A 19784-nucleotide genomic window follows, 5' to 3' on the forward strand; every position below is an offset into this window, starting at 1 on the left:
AGCCTATAAGACCAACAAAGTCTCTGTGGGCATTGACTGTTCTATTCAAGCTCTCCAAGTGAAGACTCCGCTCAGATGGAATTGATTATTCCTTCAGCAGTCTGTCACCAACACATAGTGAGGCGCTCCATAATACTCTGCGTGCTAGCTAGCTCAAGTGCTAAAATATAGATCGCCAATTAAACGAGACGCCAGATCCAGCAATGTCACTCAACAAGGCCCATTGTGTCGTAGATTAGACAGTAATTACCCCTTGGTGGTAAGGGCCCTCGTAATATTATTTGTTGCCTAAGTCTAAATGTCCAGACGCCAAAGGACTTCAGACGAATAATGTCTGGGAGACCTTGAATTGAAAGCTACTTTTTTTAGTTTACACTAAATGTAAAAAATTGATGCTGCCGATGCTGGTGGACTAGTTAATACCAGCTTTATATTCTGGAAAGAGCTTGTCACCCTTTATACGCCAGTTCGTCAATACAATAGCTACCCAGGGACTCTTCTACAATTTGGCCGGTACTTTGAGTCACCAGCCCCAATATTTCTCGCTACACTATCCATGAAGCTATTTGAACAGGCTTCGGTGACAGAGCTTTTAATTATACATTTACATTATACAGATCTAAGAGTTTTTATTGCTATGGCCCAGGCCAGAACTTAGCATCATCAGCTCTCATGTCCTCTCTAGAATTTGGGTGACCCTCACTATACTTTGCGCACCAGTCTCACTAATTCTCCCCTACTAGTTAGCTGCCCCTCGCTACACTTTGCGCACCAGTCCTGCTCCCTCTCCCTACATTATTGCTGACTCCCGCTACGTCACAGTCCTCCAGTTACTCTTCCTATATGGCTGACCTCAGAACATTACCTAGCCTAATAACTCACCCATAGCCCACTTCGCACCTTCACTACTCTGTATTGCTTCTCGCTATTTTCTCGCTAGCCTTCCTACCCACGCTAATCCCCGCGTTTCTCCGCCGCGCTCCTACCACATCTACCCGCAAGAACAGCCAAGCAACCATTCGGAACTCCCGGCATCACCAAGTTCTCCTTCATCTTCTCACTACATCGTGGTTTCTCCTCAATGGTACTGCAGACATCCACCCTATTGCAATCCCTCTCGCAATTGAGAGCCTACCGAGCTGCCCAGGGGCCAGTCTCCATCGCTTTGGCAGTCATTAGAGACGCCATTGTGTTGTCGTTCGTGTTGAACTGGTTGGCGTCGGCATCGTCCTTTCTCAGAGGCTACGGAATTGTGGGAGCCTACAAGAAGCTCAACTTGAGCGTCAAGCAGCGGTTGTTCCGGTTGTTTTTGAGCCTCCCGCCAGTCAAGAAGAAGGTCGACAGCGAGCTCCTGGCCACCGTGGTGAAGATGGAGGCCCAATTGATGCAGAACAGCGACGAATTATTGCAATTCCCCATAATCCCCAACCAGGGACTCCGGTACGCCGAGATCTCGGCCCAGTTGGACCAATTGCAACAATTAAAGCACACCCAGTGGCAGAACGGGCGCGTCAGTGGTGCTGTCTACCACGGCGGCGACCAGTTGTTGGAGCTCCAGTCCAACGCGTTCCACAAGTATGCGGTGGCTAACCAATTGCACCCAGATGTGTTCCCTGGGGTCCGCAAGATGGAGGCCGAGGTGGTGTCCATGGTGTTGGACATCTTCAACGGACCTGTGGGCTCGTGTGGCTCAACCACGTCAGGGGGCACCGAGTCGCTCTTGTTGACGAGTTTGGCTGCTCGGGAGTACGGCAAAAAGACAAAAGGTATCACCAAGCCTGAGGTCATCGCTCCAGTCACCGTCCATGCGGGAATCGAAAAAGCATGCTACTACTTCGGAATGAAACTCCACAAGGTCGACTTGGACCCCGTCACCTACCAGGTCGACATCCGCAAGGTCAAGCGTTTGATAAATGGCAACACTGTTTTGTTGGTGGGCTCAGCTCCCAACTTCCCCCACGGAATAATCGATGACATCGAGGCATTGAGCGGGTTGGCCACCAAGTACAAAATCCCCTTGCACGTGGATGCATGCTTGGGCTCTTTCATTGTGTCTTTCTTGGAATCCTCCCAGGTTCACGGCAGCAAAATCATCCCCAAATTTGATTTCAGACTTCCTGGTGTCACCTCAATCTCGTGTGACACCCACAAATACGGCTTTGCTCCCAAGGGCTCATCTGTGCTTTTATATAGAAGTCCTGAGTTGCGCCAGTGCCAGTACTACGTGCTGAGCGACTGGACAGGAGGGATGTACGGTTCGCCTACCTTGGCCGGCTCAAGGCCTGGAGCATTGATGGTCGGTTGTTGGGCGACATTGGTCAATATTGGTAAAGATGGCTACAGGCAGTTCTGCAAAGAAATCGTTACTACTGCCATGGAAGTCAAGCGGGCCATCCAAGAACACCCGGTGTTGAAAATGCATTTGGAAATAATCGGTGACCCCATCGCTTCTGTGATCTCTTTCAAGGTGACCCCAATTTCTGAGAACGTTTTGAACATCTATGAGCTCGGAGACGTGCTCAACTCTAAGGGCTGGCACTTTTCGTCTCTTCAGAACCCCTCTGCACTCCACTTTGCATTCACCAAATTGAGTATCTCCGTAGGTGATGATATGGTCAAGGATTTGGTGGATTCGGTCCAGCAACTCCTCGTCAAGGAACCTGCCTCGGGCGAAGAAAAGAAGCAGAGTGACACTGCTGCGCTCTATGGTGTTGCAGGCAGTGTCAAGACGGTTGGTATTGCTGACAAGATAATTGTTGCATTCTTGGACACCCTCTACAAGGTGGAGCCCACCAAGGGACCCGACTCGAACTAGCGGTGGTGTAACTGTGCCTGGGATTATAACAATTTAATGAACGAAAACGACCATCAGAATGTATTTCTGAGTACTGCAATTGAATAAACTGTAGAGAAGCGTGATAGATGCTTGGATCGTGACAAGCACTGACCTAGGTGCACTTCCTAGTTAGCTTCCTGGTTAGATACCACTAGAGAAATTCAGAGCTGAAACAGTTTTGACAGTGCTGGTGGTTGCTCGAAGCTGAATACAACAGTGGCCGTACATGCTTCTTAATACCTACAATATCGTATAGTCCAGGTATGATTTCATGTAAATTATCAGTAAGAGACTTGTACAACTATCCTGCAATAGTAAAATTGCATCTACAAATATCTTCTAATAATATTACCCTGTAATCCAAAAGAGCTTGTACTAGTAGCATGTACTAGAGTACAAGTCTCTTCTAATTGAATGACAAGTACCTTAATGACTATCTGTAATCGAAATCCTGTAACATGTAATTATCTCCGTGACACCTGCATGACTCACGCGCGTTCCCGATGAGGCAACTCAAGCAAAATTTTACCGCGGTGTGAACGGTCCAGATAAGCACAACACTCTATTTAGACCCTTGGACTCCCTAGACCGGCTGCCCCCACTAGAACACCTCCAGGCCCAGCAAAGCATCCCTACAGCCGCCTTCCCCATTGGCCTCGAATCTCGACTGCCAACCACCAAATCTGTCCCTCCCAACGTCCCCCTGACGACCCACACGAGGCCCATTGTCCCTCAAAAACGACCAGAAACGGCCGTACAAACCCAACCCAGCATAGCCTTTGGCACCCCATCATCAACATGCCCACCTGTGGAGACGTCTCGCTAGTGTCGTCCTTCTTCAGCACGCTCTCGTGTGCCAGCTGGATCTGCGCCCAGCTCCCCCAGATCGTCACCAACTACCGTACCAAGTCTGCCCACGGCATCTCGCCGTCGTTCCTCCTTCTTTGGTTCTTGGGTGACTTTCTCAGCTTCACCAGCTGCCTCTTGAACGACGCAGTCTTGGGGTTTCAGGTGTACCTCAGCGTGTTCTTCCTCTGCAACGACATCACCTTGTGCTTCCAGTACTACTACTACAACTCGGTGTATCCCGCGAAACAGGCACGCTACGTGCCTGTGCACGCAGAGCCGTTCCCGCTGGTGTTCCCGTCGTCTCCCAATGCTCCAGACGCAGAGCTCCATGCCACCACCACCACCATGAACATCCGCCACCACGCCAAGGACGCACTGCCCCAAAATTCGCTTTCAGGCAGCAGCTACAATTCCATTAACGATCAGTCATCCATATCCAAAGCAGCCGCCATCGGAGCGCTCATGAATGCCACCGTCTCCAACGCGTACCCCACCGGGGGCTTGGCCAAGCGTGGCGACCCCAAAGAGTCACTAGGCTTGGTGTTGGCGTGGGGCTGCACGGTTGTGTACATGAGCTCCAGATGCCCCCAATTGTACAAGAACTACTTGCGCAAGTCAGTGGAAGGCATTTCCCCAATTCTCTTCGGGGCAGCATTGATGGGCAATTTGACCTACACGTTGTCGATCTTGACCAGTTGCGAATTCTTGTCGGAGGACTCCAAGAGCGACTTTTTCATGAAGGAGCTCCCCTACATCCTCGGAAGCTCAGGCACCATTGTGTTTGACATGTTGTACTTCTACCAGAAGTACCTCTACCGCAACTCAGGGTCGCAGGCTGCTATTGCCATGCGCGACTGGGATGTTGAGAGAAGAGAGAGCAACGAAAGCGATTTCTTGATATAGAGCACTGAGAGCCTTCGGGGCTACAATTCAGCATAACTAGGCATAATACACATTACATATAGCACTGTAATGGGTCCATCGTTCCTCCGTACAAAACTAAAGCATAAATAAAAACCATAGATATATACAAGAATAATACTACTTAATTATAGAAAGGAATCTAAGTTAATCTACATGCCTAAGTGACTATCTCTCCGAATACTTCACTTGAATCAACAACATTTTTATTGATATGACAAAGCTCCACACTTATACCACAATAACAAACGATGAATCATAAAAGCAAAACTGTAAGACAAATTCCTGAACTTTCACTTTCTTCCTTCGACATGTTTGCCAGATATTTCAAAAGTTGCACTATTTTGAATAGAAAAGGATTAGAACTGTTTCCATCTCTGTAGTCTCGAAGATTCGAATTTTCATGCAATTTTTGTTCCGATCAAGAACGCCTCCAAGTTATGAATATTTAAAAGCTCAGTAATGGTGACCTGAAGCAAGGAGGATAATACTACCTGGTGGCTCTTGTGGTTCATAAAAGTTGTAATAAGGACTGGTTATCATCGAGACCTGCATATAATCTCTCCTCCATAACTCGCTTACAGTGAAAAATTAGTCCCATATACCAAACCCATGCATAGACCCATAAACACCCTAGGCAGGGTCAAAATGCGCCTACGGCGTCCACTTCCTTGGAATGCTTCATTTCGGGGGCTTGCCACTGCTTTTTCCCCATCAAATACGACCCACCAGGCCACAAATGAGGCCCCACCATTCCAGCTCAATATTCGTTCTAAGCCATTTTCAAAGCAGATCCCAAAGGATCTTGACTACTTGAGTCTTCCCCTCGACACATACCCAAACCCATTATTTGGAATGACCAAGCAAGAGATATTGGACCTTTCCCATGAAGTGTACAATCATTTAATTCAGATCCCTTCCAAGCACACACAAGAACAGCATAACTTCGGCTTAAATCTCATAAACATAATAAAAGAAAGTATTCTAGACAAGCCTGATTTGGTGTCTAGATTGTTGCTTAGACATGAATCCAACTACCATATGAGTTTGAATGGAGAGTTGTACTCCTTAATTGTGAGGTCGTTGGACCAAGCTTTTGAGCATAATCTAGTGCAAAGCTCCATCTTTGAATACATAAAAGATCCACTCTCAAGCAAGTTTAGAAATGGATTTTTCTTTAGTGTTTCCAAAGTACTCCACATGCAAGAGAAGCAAAACTCTGAAAAATGTGACATGATTTTAAACTATTTTAACAAATTAGCCATGTCAAAAGTGATTAATAATGAAGCTCTTCTATTGAGGACGGAACTCTACTATAAGCTAATGCATCTCACTCCTACGGCAAAATTTTCAGAGCTTTACCTGTATTTCTTCCAGCTTAATATTCAAACCGAGAATCAAAAACGGCTCCTAAGTCTTAAAAAGACGTTAATGAGGGGCGGGGAGACTGATAGATTTGTTGCTAGGACAGGTTGGATAAAACCAAAATGGCATGAAACATTAACAACAGAATTTTCCGAATCCTACCAGCGCAAAATGATCAATTTCTTCTCCATTAATGACTTGCGAGAATTCAGCGAATATTTCATAAGAGATCAGGATCTAGTAAACTCAAACTTGTACTTAGGCCTTCTAGTTGCCAAATTTGAGAAGAAATGTGTGGATTTGCAACAAGTAAATTCCAAGGCAAGAGTTGGTGACTCCCTGTTCGATGAGGATTTGCAAACAATATTAAATACTATTTTAAGTCATGTTATGACGTTTAAGGGACCTAAAACCTGCATTCGTGTCTTGAAATATATGGTCAAAGGAAATCTTGAAGTCAAATTTGACACCTTGTTGGTAATTATGAAAAAATTGAGAATGCATAGGCACTACCAAGAAGCACTCTTATTGATGAATAACATTGACTTGAACCAGTTGTCCCGCTGGCAAAGTAAGGAATTGGTGGAAGAAATATTAAAATTGATCAAGACTCGCTACCCAAAATCACCCAAGATTTTGATTGGGTATACTTCTTCAGTATTTGGGGGTTCTGGTGATGAAGGAAATAAAGGTTTGGATCTATTGAATAATTTAGAATTATTGGGAATAACACACGGAAATGGCAAAATGGGAAAAGTGACATCATTGGACAATATTCAAAAGGCTGCCATTGATAAGAGATTGACAGGCTTTGAGTTTACAGGCCATGCATTGGCAAATGTGTACGAAACAATATTGGAATCTTCGGATCCCAACGAAATCTCCTCAGAATTAGTTCACCAGTTGTACTTGAACTACATCAAAATGTANGAGGATCAAAAGAACTCTAGCACGACAGCACACAGAGTCTTTAATCATATGGATGACCGAGTCACAAACGTATTAATCAATTTTCTACTCAGAAGAAAACGGGGGTCTAAAAGTTTTGTGATCAACAATTCAAAAGATAGATTTGAAACTGCCAAGTCGATTTTCAATGATTTCAACTCAAAAGTTGAGCTAACAAGACTCAATAGAACCACTTCTTTGTCTGACATATTGATATATACCAGTCTTCATATTCACAAAGACTATAACTTTGCTGCGGAAGTGGTTAGGTTCTCCAGGGAGCATCATATACCATTTACCTTCAATCAGATTTACCCCTTTATTAAATTTCATTACGACAGAAAAGAGTACAGATCTGCGGAATTGTGGTATAATGAATTAGTAAAGCATTCAGTCAAGGCCACTGCTCAGCCTGCTAAAGAATTATTCCGAATTGCTCGTGAGCAAGGCTGGAAAGTGAGTGGTTTTACATACAGGAAACATAGGATCTACAACAACTATAAAAGCATAGAAGAGAAAGAAAAGTTGAAGACCGATCCATTGGTGTTCATTGGAGATGAGGATATTGAGGATGTTGTTACAGAGGAGTTAATTACGGGCAAATCGGTGGATGACGAAATTGCAGACACAAATTTTGCTGATGAGTTGGCATCAATATTGTATAAAGTTAAGAATGAGGCTTAAGCAAGTTCATACCAACATCAGACTGCCGTCCCATCAGATTGTGGGTTAAATAGATTATAGATTAACGAATAATGAAGAATCTTAAAGTAAAAATTCGAGCGCTGGATAAGAGAAGGCACACGTTCCATAACTCGTTGCCAACACCCGCTAGTCGGATCAGTAGTAGGTCATAAAGTAAAAAAAAAGAAAATAGTAAGGTTTGTACTCGTTGTGCATGGTGCTCGATTTAGGGGTCTAGGCAGATTATGCAAAGAAGCAAAAGTGTTGAAATTGTATATCCGCTGCCGCACTCCAATTTCCATTTTCTATTCTTACGCAACGCAGGGGGAGGCTTGTGGCGTCGTTGAAAATGGTCTTCAATAAACGAAATCAACCACAAAAACTACTTCTATCTTTCCGAAATTGGCCATTATACACTCTGGTCCCTTGATTCGCTCGGGAAAATGAATTACCTTAATTTTTAAAAGTGGGACAACTTTAGACTTGCTATTGTTGTAAGCTAAATATTAACTCAATTTGCGTTCTAGGAATATTTTTTAGGAAATAAGTGGATGTACGCCAGATAATTTTTGATTTGAAAGTACCTGTATTATCAAACTTGTGCCACCTTTCAGTATTATCTATCCTACGTTAAATCCGGGGTTACTTAAGAATTTTTTAAACTACAAGCATCATGCAGGTGATCATCTAGAGATTATGCTGGTAATACGCGTTTCTTGGTACTGCGAGATAACACACTTGTAAAGTTACTGGTTATAAAGTCCCCCCTTAATGAACCTCCACTTCGCTATCTAATTCATTATTTGTATTTGACGTATGCCGATTTCAAGCCTCAAAACTTAGTCCTCTAAACCATTTAGTTTTACCAAAAAAACGTAAAATTTTGTTATTTCTGCGAGGGAACATCCTTGTTCAGGGTAGCACACAAAAAGCAAGACATTTTTGTAGTTTCTTAATTAGCGAAGTTTCATAGTAAAAACCAAACTGGTTAACGTTTAACATGCTTCAGTGGGTTTTGAAACTGAAAAATATAGATTCACTTTTTTGTGATTCGAATTTCTATCTTATGCATCATTACATTACTCACAAAATCAGACTTTGCTTTTGGGGTACATAGGGTACATAGGGTCTTTTGTTTATTTCCAAGTTAAAACTGGCACGAGGAATCAGAGTAGTGGAAGGTTAATTTGAATTTCCTAAACTCTGTTAGGTCTTAGGGAGCTTTGTTCAAAATAATTTTTGGATAAATGGTCATTCCTTCTTTCTCTATTTTTTTATTGGAATCAAAAGCACAAAATTACCTAATGGCCAGAACAGAGCCCTTCAGCCTGTATTTGCCACACATACTCCGTACTCCTACTGTTACATGGTAAGACGGTGCACGTGACCCCAGGTTAGATGTTTACATTCTATCCCCAAAAAGTATATGAGCGCCGCACCCGCCGCACGAATCATTCACTTGTTTATAGTTCAACTCATACTAACACTTCTAAGACTACTAGCGTAACCAATCGTCCACTTGGTACAGTTTCCGTCCAGTTGATGCACACAAAAGTTACAGGTTGAATAGAAGCTCTCCTTATCCCAAATTATCATAATGGCCATCGATGGCGCTACCACCAACCCAATGCGATGGAGTACAGATGCACTAAGTTCAAACGAGCCAATGATGAAGGATCCCGAGATCATGGATACCCTGGATATCGAATCTAACATAGCGGGCCAAATTGGTACCAGCAAAGAAGTAGATCTCGAAAGAACGGTGCATAAGGATGCGGTCCCACAAGATGCAGAAATGAAAGATCCACCCATGGTAAATGGCCAGAATAGCGTCTCGGGACCGGGTGATGTTTCCATGGCCCAGTTCGACATGATATCCTCGAATATCAGCGATACGATCTGCAAAATGACAGAAATATACAACCAGGTAGGGTTCTCGGAGTCCGAGATATCGGTCAAAAAATCAGAAATCTTCATAGTCATCTCGGAAACAATTGCCAACTTCACCTCCAAGCTTCAGAGGGAAAAATGCACGATCGAGAACGAATGTGAGTGGCTCAGACAGCATATAAAGATTATCTTGGCGATGATAAATGACAGTAATGGGGAATTGACCCTTTCGAGCCTTGACCGTGGTGTGGTCTTTGTCAATCAGCAATTGTATGAAGAAGGGTACACGCACCAGCTTCGTGAAAAGCAAGCCAACAGAAGCAACACATTTTACAACACGTCGCCATTCAATATTGAATCTTCATCGTCCGACGGGGAACAGGAAGAATATCAAGACCCGAACAGAAAGATCCCCAAATTGTCATTGCTCCAAATTAAATCAAAATTGAATTGCATCTTTCTTGAGGTGCTAAGAGCCTTTGTTGTGCCTTTCAAAAGATTGGTTCTATCCGCATCAACCTACAAAGAACAACTAGACATAATAGGAGAAATGTATTCGTCCAATCCGAATTTAGCATTGATCAAAGACTTGCCTGATAGGGAAGAACTCGAACTTTACTCCAATCTTATAGACAATTTTGAAATAACCTTAAAATCATTAAAGTTAGAAAAAGGTGTGGACCAATTTATGCATGTTAACGGAGGACGTGATCACACCTTTATTATATCAAGTCCCAGAAAATTAAGGAACAATCATACAGAAGAGATCAATCCTGCAACACACGAAACCCCAACTCGCATTCAAAGCCAACAAGATGATCCTCTAATTGTCTTGAAAGATATCAATTACCAACTCATCAGGGCCATACGAAGTTTGAAGTACACCAAAATTACAGACGATATAATTCACAGTATAAGATGTGAAATCGACTTCTGCAACAAGGAGATTTCTAAACGCAGTGAACAGGTCATCAAAATCATTGAAAGCTGCCTCAGTAACATAAAATTATTGTGCCTTACAAACGACCAAATAATAGAGATTCAAAAACAATACGACATTTCGACTACCTCTGAATCGATTTCGAATGAGGGATACTTTGACATAGATACATTAACTTTCATCAAACAAGACCCAAAGAATTTTGGGCTCAAAGAAGAGCATATTAACTACTTGAATCGATTTTGCAACATCCTCAACAGAAAGAAAGACAACAAACAAAAGAAATATGACACGTATGTTAAGTCTTGTACTGAATTGTGGAAGAAATTTGACGAGAAGACAGAATATGTTGAGCAATTCTTGGCTGCAAATAATTCATTGAGCGATGTATCAATTTTGAATTTTAAAATTGAGTTGAATCAGTTAATCATAAAAAGATCCAAATATATCGAAAAGTTTATTTATGACAGCAGAAAGGAAATTGAAACTTATTGGGATAATATGTTCTATACCACTGAAGAAAGGAAAGCATTTAAGTTCTACGAAAATAGTTACAAGGACCAGGATCAAGTGGATATTGATATTAATCAGAGTGGCATAAACGATGATAAGGAACTAATCTTGCTTGAGCATGAGCAAGAACTCGAAAAGCTAAAGTTGGAGTATTCGGAGAAGGAAAAGATTCTTCAATTGAATAATCAGCTACAGGCTCTTCTCAAAGACCAAGAGTTTTTGAGAGAATCATCTAAAGACTCGTCGAGGCTTCTAAGCAAGAATTCGTGTAAGATTTTGCTCAACGAAGAAAAGCTTAGGAAAAAAATCCACAAGCAATTACCAAGAGTGATTGACTCCTTGAAAAATGAAATCAGGGTATACAACCTCGAAAGGAACACATTATTGAAAATCAATGGAACAGATTTCTATCAAAGAGTTTCAAGCATCGAAACTGAAGTGCTGAGTAAATCTAGAAGCGCCAGAGCAAAACCTGGGCTTGTGGCTCAATCATCCCCCACAAAACTCGGTAACAGAGTAAACAAAGCTTCTCCCGTTAAAGTAACGAAATCACCATTTACATCAAGCATTCAGAGAAGTGCACCAATTGGAACACAAAGGTCCTCACAAATATCCCCACAGCCCGCTAAGCAAAGACCCTTTTTGAGCAGATCGAACAACAAAATAAACCCAACCGCGATTAAATTGACGAACGTCTTTTCTGGCTCCATAGCAAGCAACTCCACAGTGACCAGTCTAGAAAGCCCAATCAGATTCAATTCGGCTAGTACGCGTGATAGAATGATGACCCACTTGCAGCCGTTGAATAACCCTCTAGTGCCACAAGAATTCAAGAGCACTCACATTTACGATGATAATGATACTTTAAAAATCAGCACTTTTAACAGGTCCAAAGTTTCTCCATTGGGGGTAAATAACCCGAACAGAATGAATTCAGCGAGATCGCCAGGAATAGGAAACCAATCATCTCCCAAGCATGGCTACGAAAAAGAAAACTTTAGCTTCGATGTGTCGTCAGCGAAAATTCAAGAAAAGTCCAACCAAATAAGCTCATCTAGAAGATTGAGCATTGGAACTTGTGACAGCTCAACTTTGATTGGAGATGACTACCAAACCTGGCGCGATGAACAAATAAAACAATTTAATGTTTAATAGGAAAGTTCTTTAGTTCTCTATGTATTAATGCAAAATTTTGGCCACGATTTCATGAGGCTATTTTCTGTAGCAACAAAGACTTTTGGAGCAATTGAAACTTCTAGTAGTTCCAAACTGAATACATGGATCGATCCATCCTATACATATCATACTACATTGTCATTTCCATCTTAATCTATTCATTAGTTTCATTATGTAGTACAAAATCAGAATTACCCATAGTATACATGATTAGCTGGACTTCTGGGCGTCGCCCGAATGAATCTGGAGGCCACCAACTTTGCCGACAATAACGCTAGCGGGATCATCCTCTGTGTCTTCCTCATCATCTTCATCGTCATCGTCTTCATCGTCATCGTCGTCATTCTCGTCAACAACCTTCTCATCTTCGTTGTCATCTTCATCGTCCTCTTCCTCTGGATAACCTCCCAACTTTAGGACAATTCTGTTAACAATTTCATTATAGTCCATCATTCCTCCCATTCCTATATCACCATAACTTCCCACGACTTTCTCCACTGGTTTCAAAATTTCTATCCATGGCATCTCATCAGCAATCAATCTCAATTGCCTCTTTGTTGTTATGGCGTTATACGAGTAGGATACCATAGATGGGGCCAACAAGATTGGGTAAGAGGTGTTCCATGCTCTTATGACATTAGTAAGAAGATTATCACATAATCCCAACGTGATTTTAGACAATGTATTAGCAGTAAGAGGACAGACAATCAAAATATCCGCCCAACGACGTAATTCAATATGCAAGACAGGATCCAGCCTAGTCCTCCATGTGCTCCATTCATCAGAATCTCTCCAGATTCTCACTTTCTTGGCCTGCTCCAAATGGCTTAAAGTTTCTTGAGACAAGAAGTTCTCGCTGGACTTGGTCAAAATCAATTGGATGGATATCTTCTCAGGAGTATATATCTCAAAAAGTTTCCCTATTATAAGCTTGATTTTGGCAGTTGACAATGCACCACATACACCCAATAACACATGTAGTTTGCCATCATCTTGAGGCAACCGAGGATCAATGTTGGCATTCTGCTCGATGAGACCTGAGCTGGTTACGGGATTTTCATTTCCACTCTGTTTGGGACTTGCAACCGACTGAACTTCCGAAATCAGCCTGCTAGGAGCAGCTGAGATCAGACTATCACTAATTGCACTGTTAGAACCACTTCTGGAACGGATCTTTCCGGGCTTAATGGCCTCGTCAACAAAAAAATGGGCATGCACTGACGGCACCTTGTGGTGGTGACCCTTTTTCGGAGGATTTAATGCATAGTCTAGGCTGGTAACCGAGTCGTTGCCGAAATGGCCAACGTTGATATTGGGAGAGACAGCAGGACTCGTTCCAGGGAAGTTCTCCTTATGATTTGGGCTGTCCCTAGAGCCCTGGAGTTGTATACTGGCATTATTGTGGTCCTTATCCTTCAACAATGCGCCCCCAGCGGGGATGGTCTCTCTCAGTTGCGATGCTGAAAGTAATGGCTGGACATTGATGCTACGTGCTGATCCGTTGTTCAAGATGGGTGGGGGAGAGGGACACCTCAAGTTTGAAATTGCCATCACCGACGGAGGGATCTCTCCTGGAGCTAATTCTGCTGATGGAAGCATGGGTGATCTCTTCCTACCAGGAGCAGTTTCTGAGGTCATCGTGTGGGCCTGTGTGGGCGCTATAGATGGATGAGGGGGGATTGAAGTACGGAACTAACGGACGCTTTTCGGAATTGATCTGTATCACTAATCTTGGATAATGGATGAATTGTAGTTGTGGTGGTAAGGAACTATTGAGCCATTTGGTAAGCGGATGACAAAAATTTTTCCCCTGACCTGCATCACGTGACCATGGATGACGGTGTGGTTGTGGTCGTGATAGTATGACCGATGACCAGATGAGGCAATGACATGTCTGGCGTAGATGACCAGAGGGAAGCGATGACGGAGGCAGTGGCTTCGCTTATTAAGCAGGCTGCTGGGAGCAGCTGGTGGCACGATTTGGGTGTTTCAGCTGCCGGGATTGCTCAGGGAGTGTTTTTGGCCATCCCAGCAATGACACCGCTTCGACATCTCGGGTGTCACAGCATGCCAGAAGGTTCCATGTGGTATAGAGGTGTCTGATTTACGTGTCAGGCTCTAGTTCTAGGATTTTCTGAACCAAAATTGCGGGTGCCGATTCTGACCTCAAGTATGCCTGAATTCCAGTGTTGCATCATTTCAGCCAGGGTCTGTAAGTTCACTAGTTGCGAGTCTGAATGGCACCGTACTAAAGCTGTCTCTAATGATGTATTTTTTGGTGGCTCAGCGTGTCTCAAATACGGCAATTGGGGCTCATTTAACACATTAGAGAAAATTAATAACGAAGCTTGAGCCAGCCCAGCCACTCCAGAGAACAGAAGCCAGGATAAAAATAAGTTTCCCATTTTCCTTCTCCACACTCGTGGTCCCTTCCAACGCTGCTCCAGTATTTTGGTGTGCATTACCAAGGTGCTTGAACCCCGACTGTTACGTTCACACGTTCAAATTTCCATCGTTCTACACTTTGCGATACCCAGAATGTTCTAGATTACAGAGCCCCTATTGATTCACTGGCATGGATAACCCATGGTTCACAAACCTAATAGCCAATTCAACTCAACTGTTTGGGCAAGAAGGTACGTCAAAACAGGCCTGGACTCAGTTAATTCGCATTTTCAGTTGGTACTGATACAATTTCACTTCTTCAGATATGCAGCATCATGTAAACGGGCACCATTGCATTGTCAAAATACGAACGGGTATTTTGATTGCAAAACAAGATGTAAACATGTGTGTCAGCCATTACACAGTCTATTTACTCAATTGTATGATGACAACCTGCTTGGAGCAGCTAGGTCTGGAGTAAATTGGAGAGTGTTGAGAGATGCGAATTAGATGAAACGACTAATCCATCATTTGTAGTCATGTCAATATCTCAAGTGTCGTTTTGTGCATATGCACCCAGGAGGTTTCCTCCCGATGGCTTTTGGGTGCATTAGCCTGAATGTATCTTGGTTAGTTTACTGGAATTGGGCGAGGCAAACACATGCAAAATAAGATATAAACTCTCAAGTGCTTCAAAATTTCATGATCTAACCGCTGTAAAAAAAAAAGTGGGGGTTCCAACAGATAGCATTGACGGATCGAGTGGACTCTAGCATCGATGTACCTGTATTTTTTATGCTCGCGGTTTAATTCCATGGTGCAGAAAAAATAAGGAGGGTCCATGTGGGGTACAAACATACTGGTTTGTACTGACTCCAGCTAACAATAAGCGAAACAGTCGTTTAAAATTAAAGAGTACTATTTGAGGTTCGAGAAACAGGGGAAGATTGTGCGTGAAAATCTTAAAAATAGGCATTTAGCAGCCTTGAAACCTGGAATTTGTGAATTAACTACATGGTTACTTAAACAAACAACAAATGATTTGGTCTAATTGCTGGGTCTTGAGAGTATTGTCTATTATGTTCGAAAGTTGGTCAGTAGCATCCGTGCTCCACGACTCTAATGATCATCTCCACCTGAAATGTTTATCCCTTCGAAAGAATTCACCAAATCTCGGGCCCTTTCCGCTTCTAAATCTTCAGAAAGCTTAGCTTTTGGATCCACATCGACTGGAATAGCTGGATGAGATTCGTTGGAGTCAATATCGGCTAATGTCTTCGAAGAAAACTTGATTTGGGGCTCCTTATCCTGTTTGCTCTTTCTGAATGTCTCTTGGGTTGGTTTGACTGGCTGTTGATATTGTGAATACAGATTTGCGGAGACTGGTGTACTTGATTGAGGGATCGCTTTCCCAATTTTACCAGGTGATGGGAATGACATGGATGGGTGAATGTTTGGTATCTGTTGAGGGGCATTGTAATAATATGGATAAACCATATAGCTACCAGGAACGTTTGGATTTCCTGCAACTCCATTATAGAACTTTTGTTGCAACATATTTCTTTCAAAGGCCAAATGACTTGTCACATTAGCACCATTGAAAGTGTTTGCTCTAGAAATATTCTGCAACTTTTTATTACCTGGATACCCTAGGGAAGAATTTGAACGGGGGTTTGATGGATGTAATTGTTGCAAGACATAATTGTTGTAGTCAGGAAACCTATCGTACCGAACTGTCAAAGACCTGCCCTCGAAATCCTCATTGTCGAAGTTTTTTATTAGCAGTTCAGAAGTTTCCTTGTTACCAGTGGTAACAATTGCAAAACCTCTACTCTTAGAGTATGGTACCTGATATTGAAGGTACGAATGGTCTATTACCATATCATCCACTTGCCCAGATCCACGATTATAAGATCCCATGAGCGTTCCTGATTGCATTGGGATCTCAACTCGAAGGATGGAAAGTTCAGTATCTGGGTCAATCTCTTTTGATCTAGTAATTAAAAAGTGTTTCAAATGAGCCCAGGTAGAAGAATAAGGTACATTTCCGATGAATAAACGGTAGGCATTGACCTTGATCAACTCATCAGTATCCTCATTTTTAACATAGATGAGATTATCCTCATCTTCTATATTTTCACTGAGCAGATCTTGCTGCTCGGGTATAGGAGGACTGTATGAAGTATCCCTATTACTTACCATATTGACAATGAAGGGTGGCACGGGCTGTTTTGGTACACTTCCTGCATTGCTTGTGCTTGTTCCGGAGGATGTAGAGGAAAAGGATGTCTTGTTACTCGCTAGGCCAGTAGAACTACTGCTTCTTGAATTTTTCCGAGAGTCAAAGGATCGATTCGAAGAAGACCTTCTTGATAGATAGCGAGGCTGTGCCACCGGGGGAGATGGTACCCCTAGTTGGATTGGATGTATCGAAGAAGAGTGAGGCCATTGACCAAGAGCACCAGAAGCATAGTTGGGATATTCAAACTGAGTCAGATTTCCTGGGGGGGTAGGTAAGGGGGTTGGTTGGAATTTAGGGGGATGAGCTGCCGTGGATGAATTGACTGAAGGAGGCAAAGAGGTTGATGGTGAAAAATTGCCTGAACTCATATCTTCATTAACGCCGTTATTGAAAGAGCCAGGCATAACGGGAAAGTAGGGGTTATAGTAAGCAGATCTATTGATAAAACTGGAAGGGGGCATGGGCGTAGTGTTGGAAAGTTTAGCATCCACAATGCTGTCACGCCACTCGAACCCATTGAGGGACTCCAAGAGGGTTGTACATAGTTCCCAGTTACTTAAATGTAATGTGGCGGAGATGGTTGCTGAATGGTCCCCTGTTACTGAAGAATTTTCACCATTCTGGTGGCTCTTGATCCCCCTTAGTAACGTAAACAGTACCACAGAGTACGAGACATTGGTGTTGTAGGTGTAGTTTGCCTCAATGATGGAGTCCACAAGCTCTTCCAAATCCCCCTGCTTGACTGTTGATGGAAGGCAAGTTAACTCAAGAGTGTAGGTGTACTTGAAGAAAGGAGGGGGTTCTTGAAACTGGTATGGTGTTATTGGGTAATTGGGATAAGACGAGCTCGGAACAAAAGGATTAGCATTCTTGTTATACTCGGGAATAGAGCCTGAATCCGGTTGTTGGTAAGTCATCCTGAAGAATGAAGTGTGCAATAGTGTGTCTTGTGGGATTAATTATATTAATGAGAAATTAAGGATGAAAATTAGAAATTTGATGGCGTTTCAGAACTTTGATAAGGGGTTGGATTAACTGAGGGTCAGTTTGACAACGAGTGAAGTACGGGAGTAATCTTCGAGCAACTTCTTTTTCGATGTGAAATATTATTTGCAGTGGACGCTGGTGGTATTTTTGAAGTAACAGGAAAAATTAGCGGCAGGGTCCGAGGTGGGGATAACAATTTACCCCAGTTTTGTGATGAGAAGAGGTGAGTGAGAACAGAGAGTTGAGGCTTTTAGAGTATCGCCTATGTGCTTACATGTAGTATCAGTGTACAATAGCATTCCCAGAGGTCTACATTGTGGCAATATCCTCTTGATTATGATTAGACGGCAGAAGTCATTACCGGAGTCCAAAAACATCTGTTCAAGTTTGTTGGCGAGAGTGGCTTAAAACTTTGGGCGAATCAAGATGCGAGGGGACGAGGGGGAGTGTACTGCTTAGTGGCCAATAACTTATTGGTGTGCAACTCAGTAAAAGATTGATCTCACTTGCAGCAGCTTATCTAGGAGCCTCTAACGATCTGCTATGGATGCTACCCGCGATGGATTTGAACTATTTATGCATGGTCTATCGTTGGGTAAGTGCGCATAGATCGGCAAAACGGGGAGCTACAAATTGAGTTGTTCGAAACTTTGGATGGTTCTACACGTACTATCGTCTTGGAGCTGCGCTCTACGATGACTTCCTCTAAGCAGGGGATCAGAGTGACAAGTCTCTGTGAGACCGTGATGTATTATTCTCTGCACGATATTAATATTTTTTGTATATTTTTTAGTAACCTTTTGTGCAGGAGGTGATTCTCCAAATCGTAACCAGGCTGTATGCAGGGACACACCATCGGATTTTGCAACTCCCTCCATGACACAAACAGAACTTCCAGGGAGAAGGTGTCCATGAACTGTTCCAATAGTCCTTGGTGTTTGTTCACAGCCTGATAATCCTGTCTAAGACAGATTTAATGCACCAAAACACGTAAAATTCTGTGTTTTAATGGTGGAATTCATGAACTTTCCGCAAATGAGTTAGCTAATAAGAGAATAAAGTTGTAGGGACATTCTGTTCCAACGATAATGATATCCTCTTCTGGAGGTTAGTTCTTGTCACTCACTACTTTCCCTCTAAACTGGAAGGTATGTACTGATAATACACTGGTTATATCGCTGAAATGGTGGAGTTTGCATATTTACCTTAAAAGCGTTCTAATATAACCTATCCTCTTTGATTCTATCTTTGGGAGTGTCATTCTGTCTCTGCAAATTGTAAACTGAAACTAATTTTTGGGCTCCTCCCGGGATGTTTTGAGTGGAAGATACTGTTCAATTTTGTTCTAGTAGCCCATCGAGCTTAAGGTAAGGAAGGGTCATTGATGGTAGATGCTATTTGTGCTTCAGGATCCATCGGTTTGGATAGGTTACTAGTAAATGGATTTATAAAGCGAAGTTAGTATTTGAGCTTCTTTCATTTACTCCCTTGCAAATTTGATAAGAACTTTGCTTAAGGTTTGTACTTCAGCCAGATCATACTCGAAATAGTAGAAGCTACTAAGTTTAGATTCATCATCACATTCAATAAGAGTTCAAAGTCTCTAACCCTTTTAACCCTGGATTACTCCGTTCAACTGTGATAGGCAAACTACTTGTTTACCTATCCCCCGGTTCATCTCATCCCACTTAATAAACCAAAGAATGCATCCAAATTCTTCACCATCTGTTTCGTAGCAAATTAAATAAGAGCGATACCAAAAGATACTATCTTCGAATACTGCAGAATGGTAGTTTGACAACAACTAACTTGTATCACCTTTCTCGTATTGAACAATTCTAACTCCTTGGAACTATGCATCTTGAGCATATTTAACTTGGCAAAGTCAAGAAGGAGCGTACCCCTAGTACAATGCTCTATCATTAGGCACACACTCTGCAATGCTAATCTAATGGAGATTTTTATGCATATATTTTGGATTGAGTCTTCAAATCTTCATCTTTCGGTGGAAACAAGTTGTGCATTCATTTTCTAGCTTGCAGTAAGCT

General features: G+C 42.6%; 6 protein-coding genes across 6 annotated transcripts; 4 read left to right on the forward strand and 2 right to left on the reverse strand.

Moving 5' to 3' along the window:
* Positions 1–1081: 1081 nt before the first annotated feature.
* CANTADRAFT_51763 (sphinganine-1-phosphate aldolase) lies at positions 1082–2815 on the forward strand (the record flags this gene model as incomplete). The annotated part of the gene is made up of 1 exon (XM_020209987.1): positions 1082–2815. One exon carries the CDS (start codon positions 1082–1084, stop codon positions 2813–2815), a length of 1734 nt encoding a protein of 577 aa, XP_020064377.1.
* Positions 2816–3634: 819 nt separating this feature from the next.
* CANTADRAFT_51734 (uncharacterized protein) lies at positions 3635–4588 on the forward strand (the record flags this gene model as incomplete). Its single annotated transcript, XM_020209983.1, has 1 exon — positions 3635–4588. The coding sequence occupies one exon, from the start codon at positions 3635–3637 to the stop codon at positions 4586–4588; it is 954 nt and encodes a 317-aa protein (XP_020064378.1).
* A 302-nt stretch (positions 4589–4890) lies between these two features.
* Positions 4891–7670, forward strand: CANTADRAFT_26240 (uncharacterized protein). Its single transcript, XM_020207699.1, has one exon. It carries the CDS (start codon positions 5255–5257, stop codon positions 7601–7603), a length of 2349 nt encoding a protein of 782 aa, XP_020064379.1. The 5' UTR covers positions 4891–5254; the 3' UTR covers positions 7604–7670.
* A 1218-nt stretch (positions 7671–8888) lies between these two features.
* ASE1 (Ase1p) lies at positions 8889–12148 on the forward strand. Its single transcript, XM_020207700.1, has one exon. The coding sequence runs from the start codon at positions 9201–9203 to the stop codon at positions 12096–12098; it is 2898 nt and encodes a 965-aa protein (XP_020064380.1). The 5' UTR covers positions 8889–9200; the 3' UTR covers positions 12099–12148.
* A 256-nt stretch (positions 12149–12404) lies between these two features.
* Positions 12405–13742, reverse strand: CANTADRAFT_27769 (phosphopantothenoylcysteine decarboxylase complex subunit; the record flags this gene model as incomplete). Its single annotated transcript, XM_020208205.1, has 2 exons — positions 12405–13485; positions 13543–13742. Coding segments are annotated over 2 exons (1281 nt in total), but the record flags the coding sequence as incomplete, so codon positions are not given.
* Positions 13743–15626: 1884 nt separating this feature from the next.
* On the reverse strand, positions 15627–17666 carry CANTADRAFT_52040 (uncharacterized protein; the record flags this gene model as incomplete). Its single annotated transcript, XM_020210025.1, has 5 exons — positions 15627–16086; positions 16156–16750; positions 16826–16892; positions 17073–17558; positions 17604–17666. The coding sequence occupies 5 exons, from the start codon at positions 17664–17666 to the stop codon at positions 15627–15629; spliced, it is 1671 nt and encodes a 556-aa protein (XP_020064382.1).
* Positions 17667–19784: the final 2118 nt, after the last annotated feature.

The sequence above is a fragment of the Suhomyces tanzawaensis genome, assembly GCF_001661415.1.
Source record: "Suhomyces tanzawaensis NRRL Y-17324 unplaced genomic scaffold CANTAscaffold_4, whole genome shotgun sequence".
NCBI lineage: Eukaryota > Fungi > Ascomycota > Pichiomycetes > Serinales > Debaryomycetaceae > Suhomyces > Suhomyces tanzawaensis.